Genomic DNA, 23,741 nt, shown 5'->3' with positions numbered 1-23,741 from the left:
TTCATTGGTAGTAGAGTGACAAACTACCAAAACTAGACTACCAAACATGTTTTTTTGTGTGTATCATTTTGCTAAAAAATTAACTAAATACTTAATGGACATAGATATTATGGTGTTTTGGCATTAGCTTGCTAACTAGCTCGCCCGCTAACTAATCAACAAACAAACAAACGAATCATGATGTACATGTGTGACTCTTCCAACAAAGTCCATCAACAGTCAAGTGATACTCGAAAGTAGTTTAAAAGTACTGAACAAAACTCCGCACTCAAACGTTGACAAATTCAGAGCATGAAGATTTGGAATCTGACAGTAAAGTAGGTCAACGTTGTCCCATCGTGCCTCGGGAATGCCGCAGTGTACATACGAGCAAGCTGCAGGTTGGCAGAGATTCCGACGCTCCCTGATAAAGACATCAGCGCCCGGCCGGTCCCGCCTCAGAGGAATTCCTGGCTCGGCTAATTAAGGCGCCGTTGTGGAGAGAAGGCGCAAGCTAGGCCGGCTACACGGACCGCAGAGCAAATTGCGAGAGATTCTGTCTCAGGCTTCGCCGCGTTTGTACGTGGACCTCGGATGGTGCAAACATCGGCACGCAAAATTACCTCCAGGAAGAGCCTCGCGAGGTCGATGCCTCTATTTCCAATTAAAATTTGTCGAATACTATTGCAAAACAAGTGGTAGCCACAATTCCGGGGTTGCGGCCCAATCCGTTCTTTAGTTCGGCCCACCTAGCATTTATCTATTTATTTTATTTTATTTATATATGATTTAATATTTTATTAAATATTATTTATTTTATTATTATAATTTAAATTTAAATTAATATATATTAATATATTTTATTTATTTATTTATCACAGTGTTTGCAAAGGTGGCAAATGTAGATTTTTCGGCAGAGGTCGTTCAAGGTCGCAAACAGTCGCAAAGACGTTCGCTAACAGTTTTTCTTGTCTCCCCCAAAAATTTCAAACATGTTCAATACTTCCTTTTCCGACATTTTTTTAAGGAATCATTGAGCCATTTTCAGCAGCAAAAGTGAATATTTTGTCCAGAACGAATATGGTAACTTTCATGTACAATGAATTCCTTAAAATACTAATTTTTCCACTTGCTGTGGATTGAAGATGACATCACCGGTGCTGAAGAAGTGGGTAACCAAACCCAGAAAACTGGTGAGCCATCATCGCTTGTTACTTTCTTCCTTCTGCAAGTGGAAAAATTAGTTTTTTAAAGTTATTAATTGTACAGAAAAATAATGAAGTCAACAAATTCATTCTGGACAAACTATTAACTATTTACTGCTAAAAATGTCTCAATGAGTCAAGTATCCCTTTAAACCTCATCTACTAGCAAATCTGTCCCTTTCCAAGCTCGAATGTAGCCCTTCAGCACGCCAGCTCTGCTCTCTTCTATTGTTGTTGAGCAGAACAATAGTGGTAAAAAAAAAAAAAAAGTGCTGCTGCCATGTGTTTGTCTTTGCTGTGATATTGCAGGGGGCGCCGTTACGGATCATCTGACAAATATAACGCTAGATTGTTGCCGCCTGTGTCACGGCAGCCGCGAGCCTCTGCAGCTGCCTGCTGGATGGCACATAGAACTCTCACCAGGCCACTTTATTAGGTACACTTTACGATACAGTTTCAATACAGCAGTTTCAAATATCAATATCGCCATCGATCTAAGTTGGAAACCAAAAACTAGCTGACGATGCTATGTCGGTCCCGCTACCCTCGCCCTGATTCTCCTTCAAAGCGAGCGTGCGCTACCGGACATTTATCATCCTCGCCGCGTGACCATCTGCGCCTCGGCGTGCGTCCGTACTCACGACCAGAGGGAGCTGCGGCCTTGTGTGATGACCCCCGTGAACTTGGTCAGCCTCCTAGCGTCCACCTCCAGCCACTGCAGCGGGTCGTCCCTGCCGGCGCACCAAGCCCCGTCGTAGAGGTCGTCCTCGTAGAGGCCGGCCTGCAGGGGGGCACCGCAAATTCAACCGATGCTAACGTGCTAACATCTCGCATAGTGAGGCTTACCCCTCTCACCTGCTTTTAATTAAAAACATTTTTGAAACACATTGTAGCATATTGAACACCTGGAAACTGTTTAAAATTCTTACTATACTTCCATACCACTCAATTTCAGATGGGACGCCGAATTCAAGCGATGCTAATGTGCTAACATCTCGGCTAGCGAGGCATAGTTTTACCCCTTTACCTGCTTTAAACATTTGTATAGTAAATAAAAATTTAATTTAAAAAAATTAAACACATTGTAGCATATAAAAATACCTGAAAACTGTTTAAAATTCTTACTATGCTTCCATACCACTCAGTTCTTTCTATATTACATTTCAGATGGACGCCGAATTCAACTGATGCTAACGTGCTAACATCTCGACTAGCGAGGCATAGTTTTACCCCTTTTACCTGCTCTAAACATATGTAAACTTATCCAAATATTTTTGAAACACATTGCAGCATATAAAATATCTGGAAACTGTTTCAAATTCTTACTATGCTTCCATACCACTCAGTTCTTTATATATTGCATTTCAGATGGACGCCAAATTCAACCGATGCTAACGTGCTAACATCTCGGCTAGCGATGCGTAGTTTTACCCCTTTACCTGCTATAAACATTTGTATACTAAATAAAAATTTTATAAAAAATTTAAAACACATTGCAGCATATAAAAAACCTGGAAACTGTTTAAAATTCTTACTATGCTTCCGTACCACTCAGTTCTTTCTATATTACATTGCAGATGGGCGCCTAATTCAACCTATGCTAACGTGCTAACATCTCAGCTAGCGAGGCATAGTTTTACCCCTTTTACCTGCTTTCCACATATGTAAACTTATCAAAACATTTTTGAAACACATTGTAGCATATTGAACACCTGGAAACTGTTTAAAATTCTTACTATGCTTCCGTACCACTCAGTTCTTTCTATATTACATTTCAGATGGACGCCGAATTCAACTGATGCTAACGTGCTAACATCTGGACTAGCGAGGCACAGTTTTACCCCTTTTACCTGCTCTAAACATATGTAAACTTATCCAAATATTTTTGAAACACATTGTAGCATATAAAATATCTGGAAACTGTTTCAAATTCTTACTATGCTTCCATACCACTCAGTTCTTTATATATTGCATTTCAGATGGCCGCCTAATTCAACCGATGCTAACGTGCTAACATCTCGGCTAGCGAGGTGCTATTTTTACCCCTTTTACCTGCTTTCCACATATGCAAACTTATCAAAACATTTTTGAAACACATTGTAGCATATTGAACACCTGAAAACTGTTTAAAATTCTTACTATATTTCCGTAACACTCAGTTCGTTCTATATTACATTTCAGATAGACGCCGAATTCACCCGATGCTAACGTGCTAACATCTCGGCTAGCGAGGCGCTATTTTTACCCGTCTTAACTGCTCTAAACATATGTAAACGTATCCAAATATTTTTGAAACACATTGTAGCATATAAAACACCTAGAAACTGTTTCAAATTCTTACTCTGCTTCCGTATCACTCACTTCTTTCTATATTGCACGCAAGCAAAAGCCGCACCTGAATGTTGAGACGACCTCTGTGCGCACCGAGGCCGTAGCGTTTGTTGGTGGACGCGTGCATCTGGAAGTCATCGATCTTCAGCGTCTCCAATCCCATGGGAGGGCATTCTGGGTAAAGTAACAATAAGGTGAGGAGTTTTTTCTCCATGTATATTATGTCTGTGTCATACCGCTACTAAATAAAGTTTTCTGAATACAACTGAATATATTTGGTGTGGAAGAATCCAATCCAACTACATCATTTCATCCATCTTAACATACAATGTGGTAATGCCTGTTGCTTTTATCGTCTCCCAGAAAAGCAATTTTCATTCTCAGAAACAGGGCCGTATTTTTTTTGCCAGTGCCCAATGAGTCGACTACATCAATAGACAGGCATGGGTGAGGCAGTGTGCTGGATGCACTTCTTTTGGAAAACTACAGCCACAATAAAAAATAAAAAAACGGAGGGGGGCTGCACATGATGGAGGAATGTTTTCATTTTGCAGCTGGAAGTGGAGTTTGGAGCCGACGTCGGCCATTAAGTACTTGCAGAGGCGAAGAGAAACGCGAAAAGAAATGACAGATTGGATGGTCTTTTAGGTTAGAGTTAGGGCCAACCTAGAAATTTTTCTCGGAGTTCTCCGCACTATTCCCGCTCAAGAGTGATGTAAGATCTGAGAAGACCAGCCAGACAAAAGAAGAAAAGTGTTTGTTTTTTTATGAGCACTCTGGACGCTTACCTAACACCAGACAAAATGTGCCCTTGTTTTTTTAGAGAGAAAATAAACATCCAACTCTGCCATCCAATGAGAAAATTTAGGTTTTGCGCCACCAGCTAAATTGATTCCTGCTGTAAAACTACTGAAGGAAAATGTACTCAAGCCGAAATCCGGAAAATCATGTCCCAAAGTAATATTTACTTGAAAAAAGTTTTTTTGCTCAGAAATTCTAAGTAACTTTTACAAGAGAACTTTTTATTTTATTTTTATAAATAGTCAAATGTACTCAAAACTCTCATTGTAAAATTTACTTCGAATTTCGGTGAGAAACCTTTACTAGGTTTTTTTTCCCCAAGTAAATATTACTCCCCTGGCATCCACTATAACAAATAAAAACATCAGAATCCACCCCCCCCCCCCTCCCCATTTTTAAAAATATTTTATTCTTGTATGGAAAGAGAGTCAAAGTTAGTTTTAAAAAAATGCCCAGTAGAAAACATGTGGGTCTGAAGGGGTTAATTTAGTGTTTGAAGCGTGCAAGATTCAAAACAAAACAAAACAAAGAAACACTAGATTTGTTAAACTACAATTCCCAAACGACTGTTCCACCTAAATGTCTAGTTTTAGTTATTTCATTAGTTTTCATTAACTATAATAACCTTGGCATGATGGAGGAACCATAAAATAATATTACACGAAATTTCCTCCAAAAAGTTTCATTGGTTTGGTTAACATCAAGTGCTCGTCGGAAAAAAAACCCTCATAACAGGTCTGAAGGCTAAAGGCAACGCCAAAGACTAAAAGCAGCTAAAAACCGTCAAAAACATGTCAAACACTCCATATAAAATCCACTTGGAATCCCCATACAGACTTGTCTGAACGGAGTAACGATCATAACATGTTAAGAGGCCCTGAGCGGGCCCACCAGGCTTTAAATCATTAACAGCATCTGTATGCAATCCTCCAGCAGAACCGTGCAGGAATAAAACATCTGGTCGGCGTGAAGAGCGACAAACAGATAGCGGACAATCCAGGCCTCGCATGCCGCGCGCAGCCCTGACGGCAAAAAGTAACACGAGGTGGCGTTAAAACGTTTGATATGAGCGTGTAGCGGTCATATCAAACGTTGCGAAAACCGAAATGTCAAACTTTCTATTTACATAAATGTGAAATGGGCCTTTTCTTGGTCAGAAATCAAACAAAAGGATTTGGCCAAAAGTTGGTCAAGCACAGGACCAGTCAAGTGGTCTCCAACAAATAGGCTAATGCCTTGTTAGCATCATTAGCATAGCCACATGACACAGATACATACACCTGCATGTGTGATTTAAAAAAAAAAAAAAAAAGCTAAAATCTGGTTTTACTTAAAAGGATGTCTCTCTGTTTTCACTTCTGAGAATTTTATTTATTGCTAGACATTTCCTTTTCAGGGATAATTCCCTCCCTGAATGCTCTTTCCAAAGGATTTTTTTTTAACTCAAGGACTAAGAGAACGTCTTTCTTCCCATCTTACACTGAATCTACTTTTGTACTAAGCAGTAGAATTTGGCTTTACTTTGGTTGAGTACTCTATTTAATTTGGGCAATTATATTGCCATTTAAACTGGATAAAAAAAACAAAAAACTAATTTGAAGCCGTGTTCATTCTAGCAACACAATTTGGTGAGCATGTCTATCATGAGTACATACACAAAAAAAAGTCTGCCATTTTGGGGTAAAGTGGCCATTTTAGGGAGGGTCATATTGCTCATTTTCAGTGGCTCTTCAAAGATGAACTCACCCTAGCCTTTGAGATTTTGTCTCAATGCTATAAGATGGAACCTAGCTCATATCACAGACAAATGGATAACGATCCGTTATTTAGAATTTTGAGTTTTGGTCAATGTGGTGTAAGCAGAGTAAGGCAGTAAAGTTTGACGACTTGCCACAAAACAGAAAGCTAGTAATAACTTAGCTAGCAAGATTTTAGAAAATTGAGTCCCTTAAGATAGCTTCATTCATCAATGTGGAATTTGGTAGATCGGTCTGTCATTAGTAGTCATGCTGAAAAAGACACAGGAAGTCCGCCATTTTGTGTTGAAGCAGCCATTTTAGGAGTCATTTTCCTCATTTAGCGTTTAGCTCTTTTTGTTGCATGTGGATGGTGAATGGTAGCAAAATTTGGCAACACAATGTTTAACGTGAAACTTTAATAACTCCACAAGATCTGTTTTGTAATGTTTTTTTGACATGATGAACAAATATGTGCTTTTTTTGCTTTACAGTTTGTTACAGTGAAGGCTTATTTGCACTGCTACTTTCTGTCCTACGTCCTCTCGACAATTTTGGAAATTCAGATTAGCCCTCAACGATATCTCGACATTGAATTAAATGGTCGGGTTGAATCATTTCCTCCGCTTACCGTCTTTAAATCGTGTCGGCTGTCCATCGCCTTCTGAGCTTCCGTTCGGGCTTTTCGGGTTGCCCTTCTTGTTCTCCGCTTTTTTGTTGGATGCTTTGTCTAAAGGAAGAGGAATTGAATTATATCAACGAGAGAGGAAAGGCAATTAAAATGCTTGTGAAGGGTTGATTGTTTGAAACTGACAATCACATTTTACTCACACCCTTGACTAGGGTATAGTCCGGACTTTCATCCATCAAACACCCCTACGAGAGGCACGACTGGGCCGGGGAGTCACATTCCACTGGTGATGGAATGAGGGGAACATTTTTCTTTTCTTTTTCTTTTCTTTTTTCTTTATTCAGCTAAACGTCAAGAGTGCACCCATACGATAACAATCCGTTGCACATCTGAAAGTCTTTATCCTCCAACACGCATCAGGTCATCGTCGGCGGCCGCAAAACGCGCGATCAGAAAGTTAAACTCAGCAGATTCTAGATGCGTAGAGGAGATATGGTTATTGGATTAGCGTGTCGGAGGAAGGTGTATATTATACGGGGTAAGATGCTGTCAGGAAATACTTGCATCCAAGTATTTAAATATCTCCTAGAAGGACATTTAGTGGGTTTGATGTAAGAAGCAGACAGACAGGTGACACGTGAGGTCAGGTTGCGTACACAGCTGCATTTCGTTAACTGACACCCGTCGACGGAAGCACGTCGAGCGCTAGTAGATCTCCATATGCTACTGTGCGTCGCGTAATGCCAAAATATGAGGTCTTTAACGCTTCCCTTCATTTATTCGGTGTCTTTTCAACATAAACGGCTAAATGTCATAGCATGAACTCATGCTAACGCAGACAACACTATGCCATTGTTCCCATGTTTTGGGGGGAGAAATCGAGTTGACTTGGCAGCGACCGCAAAGCTTTTGATGGAGTGCGGTGGACGTTGTTGTTGAGTACGTTTTCCCAGCACATCCATCATGTTGTCAATTGATTTAAGCTGTCGGCTGAATTCCCGGAGGGCGCTGAAACTCAGCGCCAATCCTGAACTCTCTGTCTGACTTAATCAAGCCGCCTCAAAGACAAGGACATATAAGCAAACATGGAAAAAAAGTAAGTTGCTAATGCTAATGTTAGCCCCGACACCCTGATCTTGAATCCTAACTCTCACTCTAACCCTAACTCGGATCGCAATTCTAAACCTAACCCTGGATTCTAACACACTAAGACACTACATTACCCTAACTAAAACTCATGCTTACCACCAAACCCCGAAACCCAACCTTAACTCAGGATACCAAACTTCGGGGTTTCAGTTTCTTGAGCTACACAAACCGGCATCCTCCGCTTTCACGAAAACTAACAAAAAAACGCATTAAAAAACAAACAGTTTTGTTAATGAAATTAATTAGCCCTAGAGAACCCAAGAAAATTTTTCTTCTTTGGAAAATTATGAATTATACATTAAATGACTGCTATAAGTTCACTGAACACCAAAATATATGTTTTTTCAATTTTAACCCTTTATTCCCTAATTTAGGATTAGGGCAAAATTTGACCCTTTTGGGATTTAGGGGTATCATTTCGAAAAATCAGAATAACAAAAACTGTCAGTAAACTATTTAGAATTTAAGAAAATAATCAATCAAATACACAGCTACATTGAACAATATAATTTTTTTGTTTTATTTGTTGCATTTTAGACCTTGAATGTACAAACACACTTTGGCCAATGGAAACAAGAACACAAGGATAAAATCACTGCTGGAAAAAAAAGAAAAGGTCTTTGTTATTTGAGTAGCAGAATTTATAGGGGCCAAATTTGACCCCGTGGGTTCTCCAGGGTTAAAAATAAAAATACTTAGAAAAAAAAAAAGAAACTAAAACCAACTATAATTTAATGAAAATGTCCTTCGTTCTGAGTCTTTGGTAATTAATTTAATATATGGGCCTTTGGGGATGATTTTAAATGTGATTTTAAGTATATTTATTTAACTGGATAAGAACGTTTGAAAGTGTGTCACACACAAGTGACGTCATCTAGCAGCAGCCAATAGAAAAGCACCTTTAGATGACGTCGCTCCTCGGCGACCATTTTTGACGTGCTTGACTTTTGGCCCCAATGACTCGGCTCGTCTGCTTTTTCATTTAACACAGCCGAAATGCATCGCTAGGTAAGAAATGAGTTATTCTTTTCATTTTACCATGGTGTTTATTAAATATTGTGCAAAAGTAATACACTTAAAAAATAATAATAAAAAATACTACTGTAAGTAAACTAATAAAAACGGAACCACCCTGAAAACTAATTAAAATTAACTACATTTCAAAAACAAAACTCAAAAACGAAATAAAAACTAACTAAAATGAAAATTCCATAACCGACATGCAGAACATCAGTCGTACTTTTTACCTGCCTGCCTGCCGCCGTCTCCCTTCCCTTTGGCCGCCTTCTTGCTGTATTGCCTCGGCGGCTCACGCTGGTTGGACCCCTCGGGCATCTGGACCCGAGCGTGCTGCTCCCTTGTCAGCAACTCCTGCATGTAGTAGTCCTCGTCATCACTGGCTGAACCTTGGCTGAGGTCGGCCAGTCCTGCCAGGAGTCCCAGCACAGCCAGGGGGAAGAGGAGGCTGGGGCGCTGACCCGTCATGACACCACCCAAGTGGTGGGGAGGGTATGCGCGGGGAGGGTGGGGAGGGGGGTTTCAACTCTCCAGTTAAAAAGTCCTGCTGGTGACTCCTTAAGGAGCTTGCTGCTGCTGTCCTCCGCCACGCCGCTTCCCATCCAATGCTTTTTTTTTCCCCGGCAGAGTTCACAAAGTTCTCCAAGTCGCTGATGAGAGCGGCGGAGCCAGAGGGTCCATGGATGCCTCAGCCTGTGAAAAATGCAGAGAGGGAGGGAGAGGCAAGGGGAAGAGCTTTGAGTTTGGACGTTGGCAGGTGACTCCAAAAGAAATCTTGTGTGTGTGTGTGTGTTTCTCCTCAGGCAGGCTACACACACATGGAGTCTCTGGGAAGTGTTCAAGATCCGCTTTTCCTCTCCCATCTCCTCCCACTCTGTCCCCTGGAAGCCTGGGAAAGTTTCCTCTCTTTCCTTTTGGGAAGTCAAACACCTGATAAGGTGAAAAACAAAAAAGTTTAACATTCTCTCCAAATTGTTGTCTGTGGACGCAGAGAGAACGTCCCGCCTCGGGCATAGAGGAGGTTTTTGCGAGATGATCCGCGACGCTTCCTCCCCGCTAATCAGCACAGCTTTTGACATTTCATCAAGCTGAGGCAAGACAAACTTGGCCAAGTCAACTCACTTTAAATTAAACGTGCTTCATTGCACGTAAGTGGTGCGGACTGAATTTTAAAAGTACCACAAAAAAAAAAAAACATTTGTGTGACTTGAAAGTACAAGATGAAGAAAAAGCGCTGGATTCTTAAGTGGGTGGACTGGCACGCTCCTTGTCTCACTCAAGTCTCAGTCCGCCCACTCCAATCCACATCCGAGACGCCAGGGAGACAAAAAACGGGAACCATCGAGGGGATGGTCGGATTTCTGCGGCCGATTTCCGGCAGCAAAGACATCTGCACACCCACACGATCTGATCACTTCCTGACTATCTGATCCTCTGACTCCTTCTTCAAGGTTTGGCTGAGGAGAGGTCAACATTCCGAGGAGTTACTTTCATCGTGGATGATGGCGCATCATGTTTCAATTTATTTCCAATATGAAGGTTCAAGTGGGACACACGTGGCCTCATGTTGTTATCTGTTTTATATTTAAACATGAGGTTTTGTCATCTTAGTAGGCTACAGAAGTGTTTTTTTCTTCTTCTCCAGAACATCTCTTAAGTGCTTGTTATGATAATATGTCCCCAAAATTTTTTTTTAGGTGAAAATCAATCGGTCTAGCCCAGTTGTGTATACATTCCAAACAAAAAAGAGTTATTTGATTCACAAGCAGGACTGGACTGGCCATCTGGCACTGAGGGCAGATGCCCGATGGGCCGGCCTCTTTTGGGGCCGATGCAGTGCTTTTAAATGATTATTTTCTTACATTTTACCCAAAGAGACTGGTCCACAATTTAGAGGAACTAGTCAGGTAATCCGGGTTCGAATACAGATCACAAACTGAAACCTCATCAATAAACATCAGTGGCAGAACTATATGTTAAGCAGGAGACGGGCTGGGCCGGACTAAACCAAGCAGGTGGGCAGAAGTCAAAATGTCAGGGCCGATTTTTTTTGCGCCAGGTATTGTTTTGTCAATTTATTGGACAGGGCAAATGCCCAAGGCAACACAATGTGTTTCACATAACCAAATGCAAAACAATCAAAAAAAAACATTTACAAACAGAACAGCTGAAAAAATATTCGCAAAGCAAGAAAACAAAAGTAGCTAATTAAAATTACTAAAAGAACGTACATTGACAACATGTAAACAAATGATTTTAAGACATTTAAAAGCACAAGAAAGAAAGAAACTATTTGGTGGAATTGATTTAAAAAAATAATAATTTTTTAGCCATTGATATTTGGGACTTCACTTCTGTCAGCAACTTATCCCATTTGTGTGCAGCATAACAGCTAAATGCTGCTTCACCATGTCTGCTTTGAAACCTGGTCTCCACAAATTGACCCGAGTTTGCAAATAGACAAATACAAAATGAGAATACTCACATGCAGAAACTCATAATGAAACAACTGGTCGACTTCACTGCAGCTTCTGATGTCACTCACTTGACCACGCCCCCTTAAAGGCACGACACGCTACTAATACCAGTCATTACAGTACACTTCATAAAAACAGCATATTATTTACATTGTCTTTAATAAATAAATATAAATATTATAAATATTAATTTAGTCACAGAAGAAATTAATAAAAAATATAATATAATAAAAGCTGAATCATCACATATTCATCTTTTGACGTCAACATTTGACAGCAACAGTAAATGAATTGTCCTTACTCCACACTACTGAATGATGAAAGTCTTTTATTTGCTGCGCACGCACGGAATGTTAAACGAGTCGCCTCTGCGCTCAGCTTGAGGCTGAGAAGAACCACCAAGGTGGAAGAGTGATGGCTTCAGCCTCCTGCCTGCCATAATCTCTTAATAAGGCCTTGCTTCAATTCAGTTTAATGGAATTTAGAGGCAAATAACCCCTGTGCTGTCGCTGCTTAATGGCAAAAAAAAAAAAAAAAAGAGTCCTAAGTCTCTCTGGCGATAGCAAGGCCGCCTTTCCTTTCCAGTGACTGTTTGAGATAATTGGGAGGGGGGAAAAAAGAGAGAAATATAATGACAGCTTTGCTCTTCAAAGAGAGTGTTTTAATCATATTCAATAAGCGAAAATGCACAATACATCAAAAGCCGACTTGGGTGTGTTGGACTGGACGGCTGCCAATGTCACTAATGAATTCGGATGTTCAACCGGGACCGACGACATCCTTTTGTCTTGTCTCACCAAAATGTACGCTGACACATTTATGGCTGAAGGAGAAGGCGTGTTACAACCTTGAAAGCGACGACTTTGACACACGGGTTCAAACATGGATGGAGAACGGATTGATGTATTTGAATTGGGGGAACAAACTTTTTATGCTTCGGAATATTTTGAACTCAATCAGTGCAAGCGGGGGCATCGGTGATCAGAAGAGGAGGTTGGAGGCCGGCGCGTTTAATCACGGCAGTTGCTCTCCCGTCGCCTTGGCAACCGTGTGAAACTCTGGTACCGCTCAATGTTTTGTGTGTGTGTTTTTTTACTGGATGCCCCCACTGAAAGGGACAAAACTATCTGTTTACTTGTTAACTCATTCACTGCCATTGACGGCTATAAACGTCAAAAATTCATTTGAACTATTTCTATTAGTTTAACTTTTTTTTTTTTAACAAGAGTATGAAAACCTAGAAAAACATTTTTTACTGTACATTTAGAACAGATATAAAAATGTGTGATTAATCGTGAGTTAACTAGTGAAGTCATGCGATTAATTACGATTAAAAAATGTATTCGCCTGATGCCCCGAATTTTTTATAATATTTTCTTTTTTTAATCATTTCTTTAAAAAATAAATAAATAAATAAACAGTGAAGTCATGCGATTAATTACAATTACAAATTGTAATCGCCTGTCGCCCCTAATTTTTAATAATCTTTTTTTTTAATGAATTCATGGCAGTGAATGAGTTAATCACACGCACACCTGGACACATACACCCATTTGGACAGCAGGTTGCTGCAGTAACAGTGTCACTTTGACTCCACACAGTCGCCCACGCTTTCCTCCTCCCGCTCACCCCCCCCCCCCCCCCCCCCCTCCAACACCTGCTTTTGTAATCCCGTGTCCACTTTGGCGACGTGTGCTTGGACTGCAGTTCAAAAAGAAAGATGGGAAAAACAAAACAGATGTCTGAGCTTAAACATGCACTCGATGCAGCGGCAGTGGAATTAAAGTCGTTCTACAGTGTTCCCACGCTATATCGTGGATTTACAAACATTTCAGACACGCAGATTTAAGTGTTAGTTGAAATTAGGTATGGGCCAATATTAGAATCTCACGGTGTCATAATGGTGTGCAAAAATATCACGGTATTAAAATCACAGCACTAAAATGGCCTTTTTTTAATAACAATCTACTTTATTTTTACACAAAATATAGAAAGAAACGTGTGCAACGTTAAGACTAGGTAAGTACGAAATAAAATAGTCTGATTAATTAATTAATTAATTAATTAAATGTTTTAATTTTTCTTCTCTTTTAATTCTTAATTAGTAATTCACGGTGTCCCATCACTGATGAGCTATTTTTAGAACAGACCTACAGTATGTGCTACTTATGATGTCCTTGGGGCTTACCAGTACACAATGGTACCAATTTTATTTGGAGAACAAAACACATTAATTAGAGAGGCATCTGTGCAACTGTAACTGTATCTCGTTCTCCTCTCCGATTATTGAAAGAAAAGGAAAAAAAAAGTGAAATTACAATTGAATTCAAAATGGCGGCTGTTTACGCATCTCTGCTAGCTGGCAATCATAATGTGCACAACTTGGGGAGTCTCCCTTAAAAAAGAAAAGATGATATCGTAACCGGTGGCAGCCAGTGTTAGCGATTATTGAAACATTGATTTTTAAAAACTACGGTAAACCGTCGGTAATGGTTGAAGCCCTTTTTTTTTTGTAATACTTAAAGTGGAAGTCAACCTTAAACATTTCTTGACAATAATATGTTATTCTAAAGATGACAAGAGTTATGAAGCAAAATCCAGCCACTTTTATCCATCTTAGAGGGCGGCCATTTTGCCACTTGCTGTCGACTAAAGATGACATCGATGTTGCTCAGGGCTCAGGCAACGACCAATCACAGCTCACCTGTTTTCTGAAGCTGCGCTGTGATTCGTTGTTATGTGAGACCTGAGCAACATTCACATCATCTTCAGTCGACAGCAAGTGGCAAAATGGCCGACCCCTGAGATGGATGCAAACGGGTGGATTTTGCTTCATAATAATTTATATTCCAAAAATGTAATCTTAATCAGAATGTCATGTTTGGACTAGTGGAGCTGTACAGAACATATTATTGTCCAAAAAATATATATTTGACTTGACGTCCCTTTTAACCAAATTTGGAATGGCGTGCCTTCAATGTCGTCACGCCACTAGCACGCACTACTAACACAAAGACATATAACGCAGGTCTTAAAACATACGAAGCACACGCTTATAGAGGAGACGTACTGATTGTAATTCTGAGCGCCTTCTCGCCAAACGCCTGGCTGGACTTGAAGGTGACACTTAGCACAAAGCAAACTCAACACTTCAGCAACTCGGACCTAAAAAACCAACAAGAAGCAAGTGGAGGTCAAAGGTCTCTCTTCACATTAATGAGCTTTCAAAATGTGCTCCTAATTGGACCATAATAGAGGATTGCGTGAGGAAATAAGCAGCACGATCATAATAACAAGCACCGACTGGCCCTTAAGTACATGTCCAAGATATAAAACGTAATCACATATTTTACGCTCAACGTTTAATATGACACACATGTTATGTGGAAACTGGTACAAGCGTAGCTGCTTATTTAAAAAAAACAAAAAAACTGTGTTTGCATATGAAGCCTTGGATGAAGCCTTATGCAAGTTTGATCGTTTCACGATGAATAAAAGGATTGCTGTGTTGCTGTCGTGCAAACGGAGACCCACGGAGTGATATTCACCTCCGGATCCAACGTGATCTTTGCTCTGTTGTTCCGTCACCCTCCCACTAGTGCTCCAGTGGCATTTCAGAAGCTCGGCCTCCGCATGCATCCAGCCTGGTGGCTCCAAAATCAAAGCCCCCCACTCCCCGAGGTGAACTTTATTAATATTCGCAGCCCCCTCACCCCCTCCCGTACAAAGTCTTTGCTAGCCTGATCGCTACGAAGAGGTCAAAGCCCACGTAGCGTCTAAATGCGATTGTCATTTTAACAACCAATGTTTAACACCAGTCATGCAAATTTAACTGGGCCAGATTCACGTCAGTCAATTGCATTACGTGAAAAGATGCTTAAAAAGATTTGTGAGCGTAAAAGCAGTCCACGTACGTCCAAAAATATGCAAACAATTTTGAATTTATGATGTGGAAGTTTTCCCAGGCCTCTTGGACCAGAAATCACGATTCTGTGCCCGATTTGTATTCAGAAATTTCAGTAAGTTGTTTTTTAACATACTGTAGCTGCTATAGTATTTAATTTATATGTTTATACTACAGAAAGTGGATTGAAGTACAGTATCTTCCTGCCAAGTATTGCCACCTGGTGGCAAAAAAATAGGAGGCTTACAGATAAGTGGTTATTTTTTTTCTCACAAATCTATTATCTGTTCGTATATCAACTGAAAAAAAAACTAAATCAAAAAAAAGAAAGAAAAAAGAAAGACATTTAATAAAAAGTGATACTTAGGAAAAAGGGCTTTGTTTTATAGACATTAAACCGGTTGTGATAATACTTAAGACAAACGTGTTTATCTATTTATTTATTTGGCAATAGATTTAATACGTTGGAATGTAAAACAAAAATACAATTTCTTCTTTACTTTACTATGTAATCGTTTGATAGGAAACAGTTGAGGAAGGAATTGAGGTATCTAATTTAGCTCTATTTAATTGTAATAATTTGATTTTAATTCTAGAATGTTAATATATTAGTATTGTTTTATGTTATTTAATATTACATTTAATAATTACAAACAATGGATGCTAAAGTATTTATCAACAGAATAAAATTAAATATTTGTAATGACCAAACTCACCAGTGTGAGGCAGTAGCGTACAAGGGGCGCACAGTCTGGGCAAACTTAGCCGATCCAGAGGAAGAAGTTACACAAGGCGGAAGTGCAACATTATTGTTGTGCCTGTCAACACTTGGCTACAAGAAAAGGATTAAAACTCTTGCTACGGATGACTGACATGGTCGTTGCTGATTTTTGACCGAGCTTTCGTTACTGGTAAGAACTTTGGCGCGGTGATAGTTTTATTTCGGGTATACTTTTGGTGTTAGACGACAGGTAATAGAGCTGCTAACAGGATTTAGCCTCGCGGCTAATTGACAGTATTGTTTAGACACCTCCTCGACTAATCACAAGATAAATACCAGACAGGTTCGCTGTTTAAATGCCTTTATCTGGCCATGTTTGTATTTCTTTATGTCTGGAATGCCATTTTTAGGCGAAAATAGAGGAGGCGACGTTTCCTAAATTATTGAGGAAATACATTGGCAGACTAAACAACACTGTGGAAAATCAGGCTTGGCCTTCGATAGAGCGTTCGTGCCATTGGAGTTGGAATTTGGAGAACAGGATATATATTTTTTTAGCGTCAAAGTAAAACTTTGCCACATAAAGAATTCAGCAAAAAATTCAACAAACTTCGACGTGTAAAAACCTGAACATGTCAAAGACATTTTACGTAAAAATAAATTAACCCCCCGCCCCCCCCGCCAAAAAAAAACCACACAACAAAACAACAACAACAAAAAAGAATGTTGAACATTTCAACATAGTCAAACAATTTAATTTTACATCTAAAAAAAAATAAGTTAAAAAAATTAAAATAATACGTATGTTGCCTTTTTGGTCAGCGTCCAGGTAACCAGGGCGAAGCAATCGAACTGGATTCTCATGTTTATCCAAAATCCAGCCAATCAATTTGCGTTCCACTGGTCACGTGACACCGACAGTGGCAGGATCACTAGCTGGCAACTAGATGTAAATTTACATAATTGAATAATTGTTCTGCACATTTTTTTGAAATGTTAATATTTTTTACCTGACAAATTTAGAATGGAATATTTGACACAATTCTCTTGTCTTGAGCAAAAAATTTAACTTATGAGCACTAACTTCTCAACAAGCAGCAGTTTGGCAAATAACAAAGAATTCTTGATAACATAAGCTTCAAGCTGTTTATTGCCACTCCTAGTCAAAGTTTACTTTAAAACGAAACTTAAAACAAAGCGGATCATCGTGTGTATTTAACCGAGGCACGTTACTTTTGTCATACGAAAGTCTGTTAGCTTAATGCTAACACGCGATGCAAAACACCCATAGATGGATTGCTAAAGATAAATTCTTTATCCTCTTTTTTCCTTATCAAATATAACGTGATGATTATTTTAGTAACTGCTTTTGTTGATTAATTGATGAATCAAATGTTTAAAAACAAGTTTTAATGGTAATTGTAGGGAGAAATGAAAAGGTATAGACAGTCACACAATTACAAATTAACTCAAGTTTGAATGCGAGGAAATCAGATTTTTTTTTTCTTCCCTCCTGCGTGTGAAACATGCAGCAGCTTCTGGAGTCTGATCGCCAACTTCGCTCACCACCAGTGCCTGAGTCGCCAGTCTGGTTTCATTCCAGCCCGGGGCCGCCCCATCCGTAAACAGCCTCATCCATCTGTGTCAATGACGGGACGCGGCGGCGGCAGCAGTGGCGCGAGCAGGCCCAACGGCGCGGCGGCCAACAAAAGCTTCCAGTTCAAGCTGGTGCTGCTGGGGGAGTCGGCGGTGGGCAAGTCCAGTCTGGTGCTGCGATTTGTCAAAGGCCAGTTCCACGAATTCCAGGAGAGCACCATTGGAGGTAAGATCACAAGTTGGTTTTGTCTTACCTGGTCAGGGTTGTAATGTTTGCTATCTATGTGACTACCGTAAGTAGAAGGGAAAAAAATCACTAAAATATATTTTTTTATTTTTTACAGTTATTATATGAAATGATGTAGTGACGTGCGTACTTTTATCTTCTTAGCGGCCTTCCTGACTCAGACGGTCAACCTGGACGACATCACGGTCAAATTCGAGATCTGGGACACGGCAGGCCAGGAGCGCTACCACAGCCTGGCGCCCATGTACTACCGAGGCGCTCAGGCCGCCATCGTGGTCTACGACATCACCAACACGGTGAGACGCACTTTTGGCGCCTAACGGTTTCCATGCTCTTTGTCCAAATATGTCATTGGAAGACAGAGATAATTCAACACTGTGAGTTAAACTTGCACAAACGCTCACATTTACGCTTAGTGAATAAAATGGATTCATGTAATTAATTCGTTCAAACCCAAAAACGTGAAAACACGTTTTTTTTAATACTTCACACTCCCAAGAACATATTTACTTACACGTTTGTTTGTTTTTATGCAAGAGCATACAGAAGGCTTTGATGCAGCTTCAGACATGAAGAGGTGGCTTAAAGCAATGGTAGTTATTACAAAAAAACGGCCTGCAGGTGGCAGCAGAGTATAAGAGATCAGCCAGGGCCATGTTGCAAAAAAGCTCTTTTCCCCAGTGTTTTCAACAGGTTTGTAAATAATGAGGAAACTTAGCTTTATTCTAATGCTAATTGTTGCAAAACGGAAACAGATAGGAAAATACTTTTTTTCCTGATGAAAGAAGAGACTAATCTTTTTTTTTGGTATGTTCCATGTTTTTATAACAAATAGAACACAATTATCTGTGAGCCTTGCAAAATCTGTCAAGTGAAAAGGGCTGGGAGTGATTAATTAATTAGTTAATTTTAGCGCATGACTGATTAATTGGCTAGTCAAATATTTTTGCAGATGCTTATTTATTTATTCATTCATTTATTTATTCTTCTTTTAACAAAATAAAGTAATGACATTCTAACACTCCCCAAATAATCAGCCAAGATTTGTATTTTTCTGCCTATAATTCACATTAACCCTAACCCCTGTTAGGAACCCAACATTTAAAAAAAATTTTTTTTTAATTTATGTAAATGTTGTTGTTGTTTTTTAATTGATTGGTTGCTTAATCAGTTATTGGAATTTTATTCTGTCAAATGATGAGTCCTAAAAAAAATCCATATTAGTTAATTTTCTAAAATTATAAATTGAGTTATGACCTTGGCCACTGACCAAACTAAGTCAAACAAATTCAAGACATCACTGCCTTGAATTTTTTAACCTGCTCACAAATCAAGAAAAAAACTGCTCATATCCCGAAAAGTATCTCTGAATATTGCATTTAGTGGTACGAGTGACAGCCATGCAAGTAAAGCTTGTTGGCCCCCCAGGACACGTTTGCGCGCGCCAAAAACTGGGTGAAGGAGTTGCAGAGACAAGCCAACCCCAACATCGTGATCGCTCTGGCCGGCAACAAGGCCGACATCGCCGACAAGAGAGCGGTGGAGCATCAGGTATGAAGAGGAGCCGGACGCGCTTGCACCAACAAAAGAAACATTTGACGCCAACAACATTTTGTCTTCAGGAGGCGCAAGAATACGCTGAAGAAAACGGGCTCCTCTTCATGGAAACATCAGCCAAGACCGGCCTCAATGTCAATGATGTTTTCATAGCAATTGGTAAGTCTTTTATTTATTTATGTAAAGTATTTCGAAAAATAATTTCCAGTTAACCCCAGACTGGAAAAGAAGTTTGAAAATATGTATAGATGCCACAAGATGGCGGCAAAGCACTTAAAACATAAAACAGTAACACTTTGTCTAATCCACTGTGCTGCTTTTTGTTGGTAAGTCTGCTTCGGAAATAGCAGTGAATATTTTTAGTTACACACACCAAAAAAAAAATGAAGTTGTCAAATTTCTTATGGAAAACGACTATTTTGGTTGCTTCTTGTAAACTGCGTCCCGTTTCATCCGGTCAGCCAACAAGCTACCAAAGAACGACCCTCAGGCGGGCGCCGGGCAAGCGGGCCGGCCCGGCACGGGAGTGAACCTGCACGACACCGCCTCTCAGAGCCGCAGCAGCCGATGCTGTAGCGGCGCCGTCGGCGGCAACTAGAAGCCTTCGTGAGGACCACACTTAAGAAAAGAAACACTGGAGGACAGGCAGAGCCCCTTCGCCTCCCCCCTCCTCCCCCTCTCCCCTCCTTCCCCTGCTCCTCCTCTTCCGCCTCCTCCTTGTTTGCTCTAAAACTGAAATTTAAAATGAGATTATCTGGATCCTCTTTTTTTAAAAAAAGACAAGAATCACAAGCTAAGTGGGATGATCCCTTCTGACTGGTTTTCTTCCATCTATCTACCTCCCTCATCATCTTCATCACTTCCTGTTTCCAAACTGTCTTCAATGATTTTTTTTTTTTTGGGGTGGATGATTTTTTTTTTCTCTTCCCATTTTCGCGTGGGTACATTGTGTGTATATTATGTATGTTTATGTGTATATAAAAACACAGTATATATATTTATATACACACATGAATACTATATATATTATATACTGTATACATACCGTGTGTAGTAGCTTTCACTGACTTCCCTTTTCAGCAATCACCAGAAAATAGATTTGTTTTCCACGAGTGTTAGTCTTAATGAAGGTTGACGTCATCATCATTGGTTTTAATGAGAATGGTGGAAATAAGGTGTACACATGAAATATAATAAAGCTCATACAAGACAATTTATTATGGTTTGTGATTTTGATTTCGCTAAGTCACAAGTGGGTATAAAAAGTTTACACACCCCTGTTAACATTTTTTTTTTTCATTGGCTTTTTAACTAATAGTGCAACCAACCTATTTTTACTTCTTTCAAAAAAAAAAAATCAAAATATTTTTTTTCAATTGAGTTATGTTGCGGGTCATATTAATGGTGGGAAGAGTAACAAAATGATTTATACATTTTTTTTTAATCACAAAAACAGGAATTTGAACATGGGTGTGTAGACTTTAGGATGAAAGCTATTAAAGGAGTTCAACTTGACAAAGATGTTTTGCCCCCCCCCCAAAAAAATATATATGCGTCTGGGGTGGGGAAATGTATTAAAGAGCGTCTTTGACCACTAGATGGCAGCATCTCACTGGAATCCAGTAGGTTGTGTAGTATAGCCTAGAAATATTAGTCAAATATTGCTCACATTAAGTACTGAAAAAATACATTTGTCCCGGGAAAATGTGTGAAACAAACCGAGCAATGTTTTATTTTTTTTTTTCTTTAAAGATCATTTGAAGATGGACTTTGTCAAAACAAAATGTTGCTTTTTTTATTCAAATTAAATGTAAAATTTAGGCCAATAACCGAAATATGCTGTAAGTGAAATTTCAAATTCAATTTATTTGATTTGATTTTAAAAATGAAAGTGAACATCTTGGATTTACATTTTCAATATTTAATTAAACCAAAGGAAAAAATGCATTTGTCAGAAACATGTTTTTGGTTTGTGTTGAATTGACCTGAGCTTTATTTTTTAAAATAGTGTAAATTTTAAATGATTGTAATATTTTTTTTTAATGTTAGAACGATTTAGTCAAGTTAATTACGCAATTTGATGAGTATATTTTTCCCCTTCCATCTTTGCCCCTGCAAATATGCAATTGTCGTCTTTTAACGCTTGACCGGATGAACTCATTCACTGCCACTGAGGTCTATAGACGTCAAAGATATTTCATTCTAGTTTGTGTTTGCCACTTTCATAAAATGTCTTGAAATGCTTCAGATGTCCAACGTATGACACATCCATCACCAAAATCAAGTCATGTCTCCATGGGAATCATAATGGCTCTGTCAACCCCCCCCCCCCCCCCCACCCCATCCCTTGTGCTGCAGTGGTTGTGATGATGCATCATCATCATCATCAGACCTTCCACTCTTCCACTCGCCTCCAAGATATGCAGCATCGCTGCCAAAGAGCAGGCGGCCCGCTCTGTTCACAGTAAATAATTTCTCATTTGTGGAGCTGTCAATCACCACGTGTCATGGAGAGGAACTCATTTCATGCTTGGCCTGTGTGAATGGCAGCGGCGGAAGAAACCCCTCGCGCGCCTTTTAGCCCTTTCTGTCCTCCGCCGGTGATAATTGTTGTTTGTGTCCAATTTTCACAACAAATGAAAGAGGAAAAGTGGCCGTAATGGTTGTCATAACAACAAGGCTTTTTCAGATTAGCCCCCTGTGTAGTAAAATGCATTTGAATAGCAAACTAGAGAAATGCACCTCCTAATGTATTCTGTTTATCTTTTGGGGGCTTGGAAGAATTGTCAGCGAGTAGCAAGGGCACGCGGGCGCAGTTTTGGATTGCACGCTGCGTGCCTCGCTCTGAGGTGTGCGCAGATAACAATCCCATCAGCGACGTGCTACAATAATTGTCTCTTATCTATAATGAAAGATCGCACAGTGTTGCCAGCAAATAGCCCGCGTGAGTCAAAAATGGGACACGTGCAATGTAGAAATGCACAAGAAACACAAATGATCACATGGACATTTTGCTAGTTAACTAGCATCCCGTGGCATTTATTAACTCTACCACCAATATGACATTATTTATATAATAGAAGATTTGTTTCCCTATGCTCAATTGAACCCTAACACTGAGCAACAAAGAGACTGGAAGAGTCACAGAATGTTGTGGAATAAAGTACAAAAACGGGCATTCAAAAGTTTAGGGAAGGTCAAAGGTCACGTCACACTTCACAGGTTTATAGCACATTTTAGGTTGAAGCTGAAAGTGCATTTATACAGTGTACTGCAACATACTGCAGAGAATACCAGTCATCTATTAGGGGTAAGGCCTTTATTTGTTGGCTGCCTTTACAAGTACACATTTTCAAATGACTAAGAATAATATGATAGATTTTCTAATTATATTTATTGCAAATATGTGTTGTTAGTATTCTTAATTAAATTGATATTTTAAATATGTAGTGCGGTTTTGGGGTAAGGTGTTTATTTTTTGGTGTTACCAAATTTGATCAAATAGAGGCCATAGGAGGATCATTTCATTGTAAAATTTAGATGTAAGGCCTTTATCAGAGTATAGAAGCATTTTTTTAGATAATTGTGTATATCTTTCTCAAATAAATTATAAAGGTAAGGTTTTTTTTTGTGTTATTGCCATAATTCCTCAAATAGCGGCCTTAGGAGGGTCATTTAATGATTTTATTTAGAGGTAAGGCCTTTAATTGTGTATAGAAGCAATTTTAAGATAATTGTGCCTATCTTTCTATATATTTTCCTCAAATAAATTATAAAGGTAAGGTGTTTTTATTGTTACCATAATTCCTGAAATAGTGGCCTTATGAGGGTCATTTATTGATTTTATTTAGAGGTAAGGCCTTTAATTGTGTATATAAGCAATTTTAAGATAATTGTGCCTATCTTTTTATATATTTTCCTCAAATAAATTATAAAGGTAAGGTGTTTTTATTGTTACCATAATTCCTGAAATAGTGGCCTTAGGAGGGTCATTTAATTATTTTATTTAGAGGTAAGGCTTTTAATTGTGTATAGAAGCAATTTTAAGATAATCGTGCCTATCTTTCTATATATTTTTATTTCGAGGTAAGGCCTTTACTAGAGTACAGAAGCAATTTTAAGATAACTTATGTGCAATACATTTTAATTTAATCTTTTTTTTTTTTTTTTAATTTTCCTATATTTAACAGCAATGTTTAAGTTCAAACTGTGCATAATGTTGCAATGGCTTTCATTAATATTGAATATACGTACTTTTTTGCCTCACCACGCTGCATATAAATGATGTAAAGTAGTTTTTTTAGGTACTTGATGTAAAAAGTTTCACAACCACTGCCATAGAAAATTGTAAATGTTATTCTTTTTTTTTATCCAAAGGGGAAATTGCAGG

General features: G+C 39.1%; 2 protein-coding genes across 3 annotated transcripts in view; one reads left to right on the top strand and one right to left on the bottom strand.

Moving 5' to 3' along the window:
* Positions 1-9,528, bottom strand: part of cpxm2 (carboxypeptidase X (M14 family), member 2) — a 22,184-nt gene extending 12,656 nt beyond the window's left edge. The window contains exons 1-4 of the mRNA XM_077550251.1: positions 9,080-9,528; positions 6,684-6,782; positions 3,580-3,689; positions 1,826-1,965 (exon numbers count right to left, since the gene is read on the bottom strand). Of these exons, the coding sequence (XP_077406377.1) occupies positions 1,826-1,965; positions 3,580-3,689; positions 6,684-6,782; positions 9,080-9,317 (587 nt within the window). The 5' untranslated portion in view covers positions 9,318-9,528. The remainder of the gene's footprint in view (positions 1-1,825; positions 1,966-3,579; positions 3,690-6,683; positions 6,783-9,079) is intronic.
* A 6,450-nt stretch (positions 9,529-15,978) lies between these two features.
* Positions 15,979-20,564, top strand: LOC144038696 (ras-related protein Rab-5C-like). Of its 2 annotated transcripts, none has more exons than XM_077551377.1 (6): positions 15,979-16,141; positions 17,484-17,773; positions 17,939-18,090; positions 19,223-19,345; positions 19,417-19,510; positions 19,813-20,564. In XM_077551377.1, the coding sequence occupies exons 2-6, from the start codon at positions 17,599-17,601 to the stop codon at positions 19,947-19,949; spliced, it is 681 nt and encodes a 226-aa protein (XP_077407503.1). In that variant the 5' UTR covers positions 15,979-16,141; positions 17,484-17,598; the 3' UTR covers positions 19,950-20,564. The 2 variants fall into 2 exon arrangements, with proteins under 2 accessions (XP_077407503.1, XP_077407504.1); XM_077551378.1 differs by having other exon boundaries at positions 16,013-16,141; positions 17,555-17,773.
* Positions 20,565-23,741: the final 3,177 nt, after the last annotated feature.

The sequence above is a fragment of the Vanacampus margaritifer genome, chromosome 18 (assembly GCF_051991255.1).
Source record: "Vanacampus margaritifer isolate UIUO_Vmar chromosome 18, RoL_Vmar_1.0, whole genome shotgun sequence".
In the NCBI taxonomy this organism is placed as follows: Eukaryota; Metazoa; Chordata; class Actinopteri; order Syngnathiformes; family Syngnathidae; genus Vanacampus; species Vanacampus margaritifer.
This window is presented reverse-complemented; position numbering and strand designations above follow the sequence as displayed.

What these genes read in the sequence shown, in the direction of transcription:
- LOC144038696 (XM_077551377.1), top strand. Translation starts at nt 17,599, where the DNA reads ATGACGGGACGCGGCGGCGGCAGCAGTGGCGCGAGCAGGCCCAACGGC. An exon ending in CCAGGAGAGCACCATTGGAG is followed by an intron (nt 17,774 to 17,938) that starts GTAAGATCACAA and finishes TTATCTTCTTAG; the next exon opens with CGGCCTTCCTGACTCAGACG. An exon ending in TGATGTTTTCATAGCAATTG is followed by an intron (nt 19,511 to 19,812) that starts GTAAGTCTTTTA and finishes TCATCCGGTCAG; the next exon opens with CCAACAAGCTACCAAAGAAC.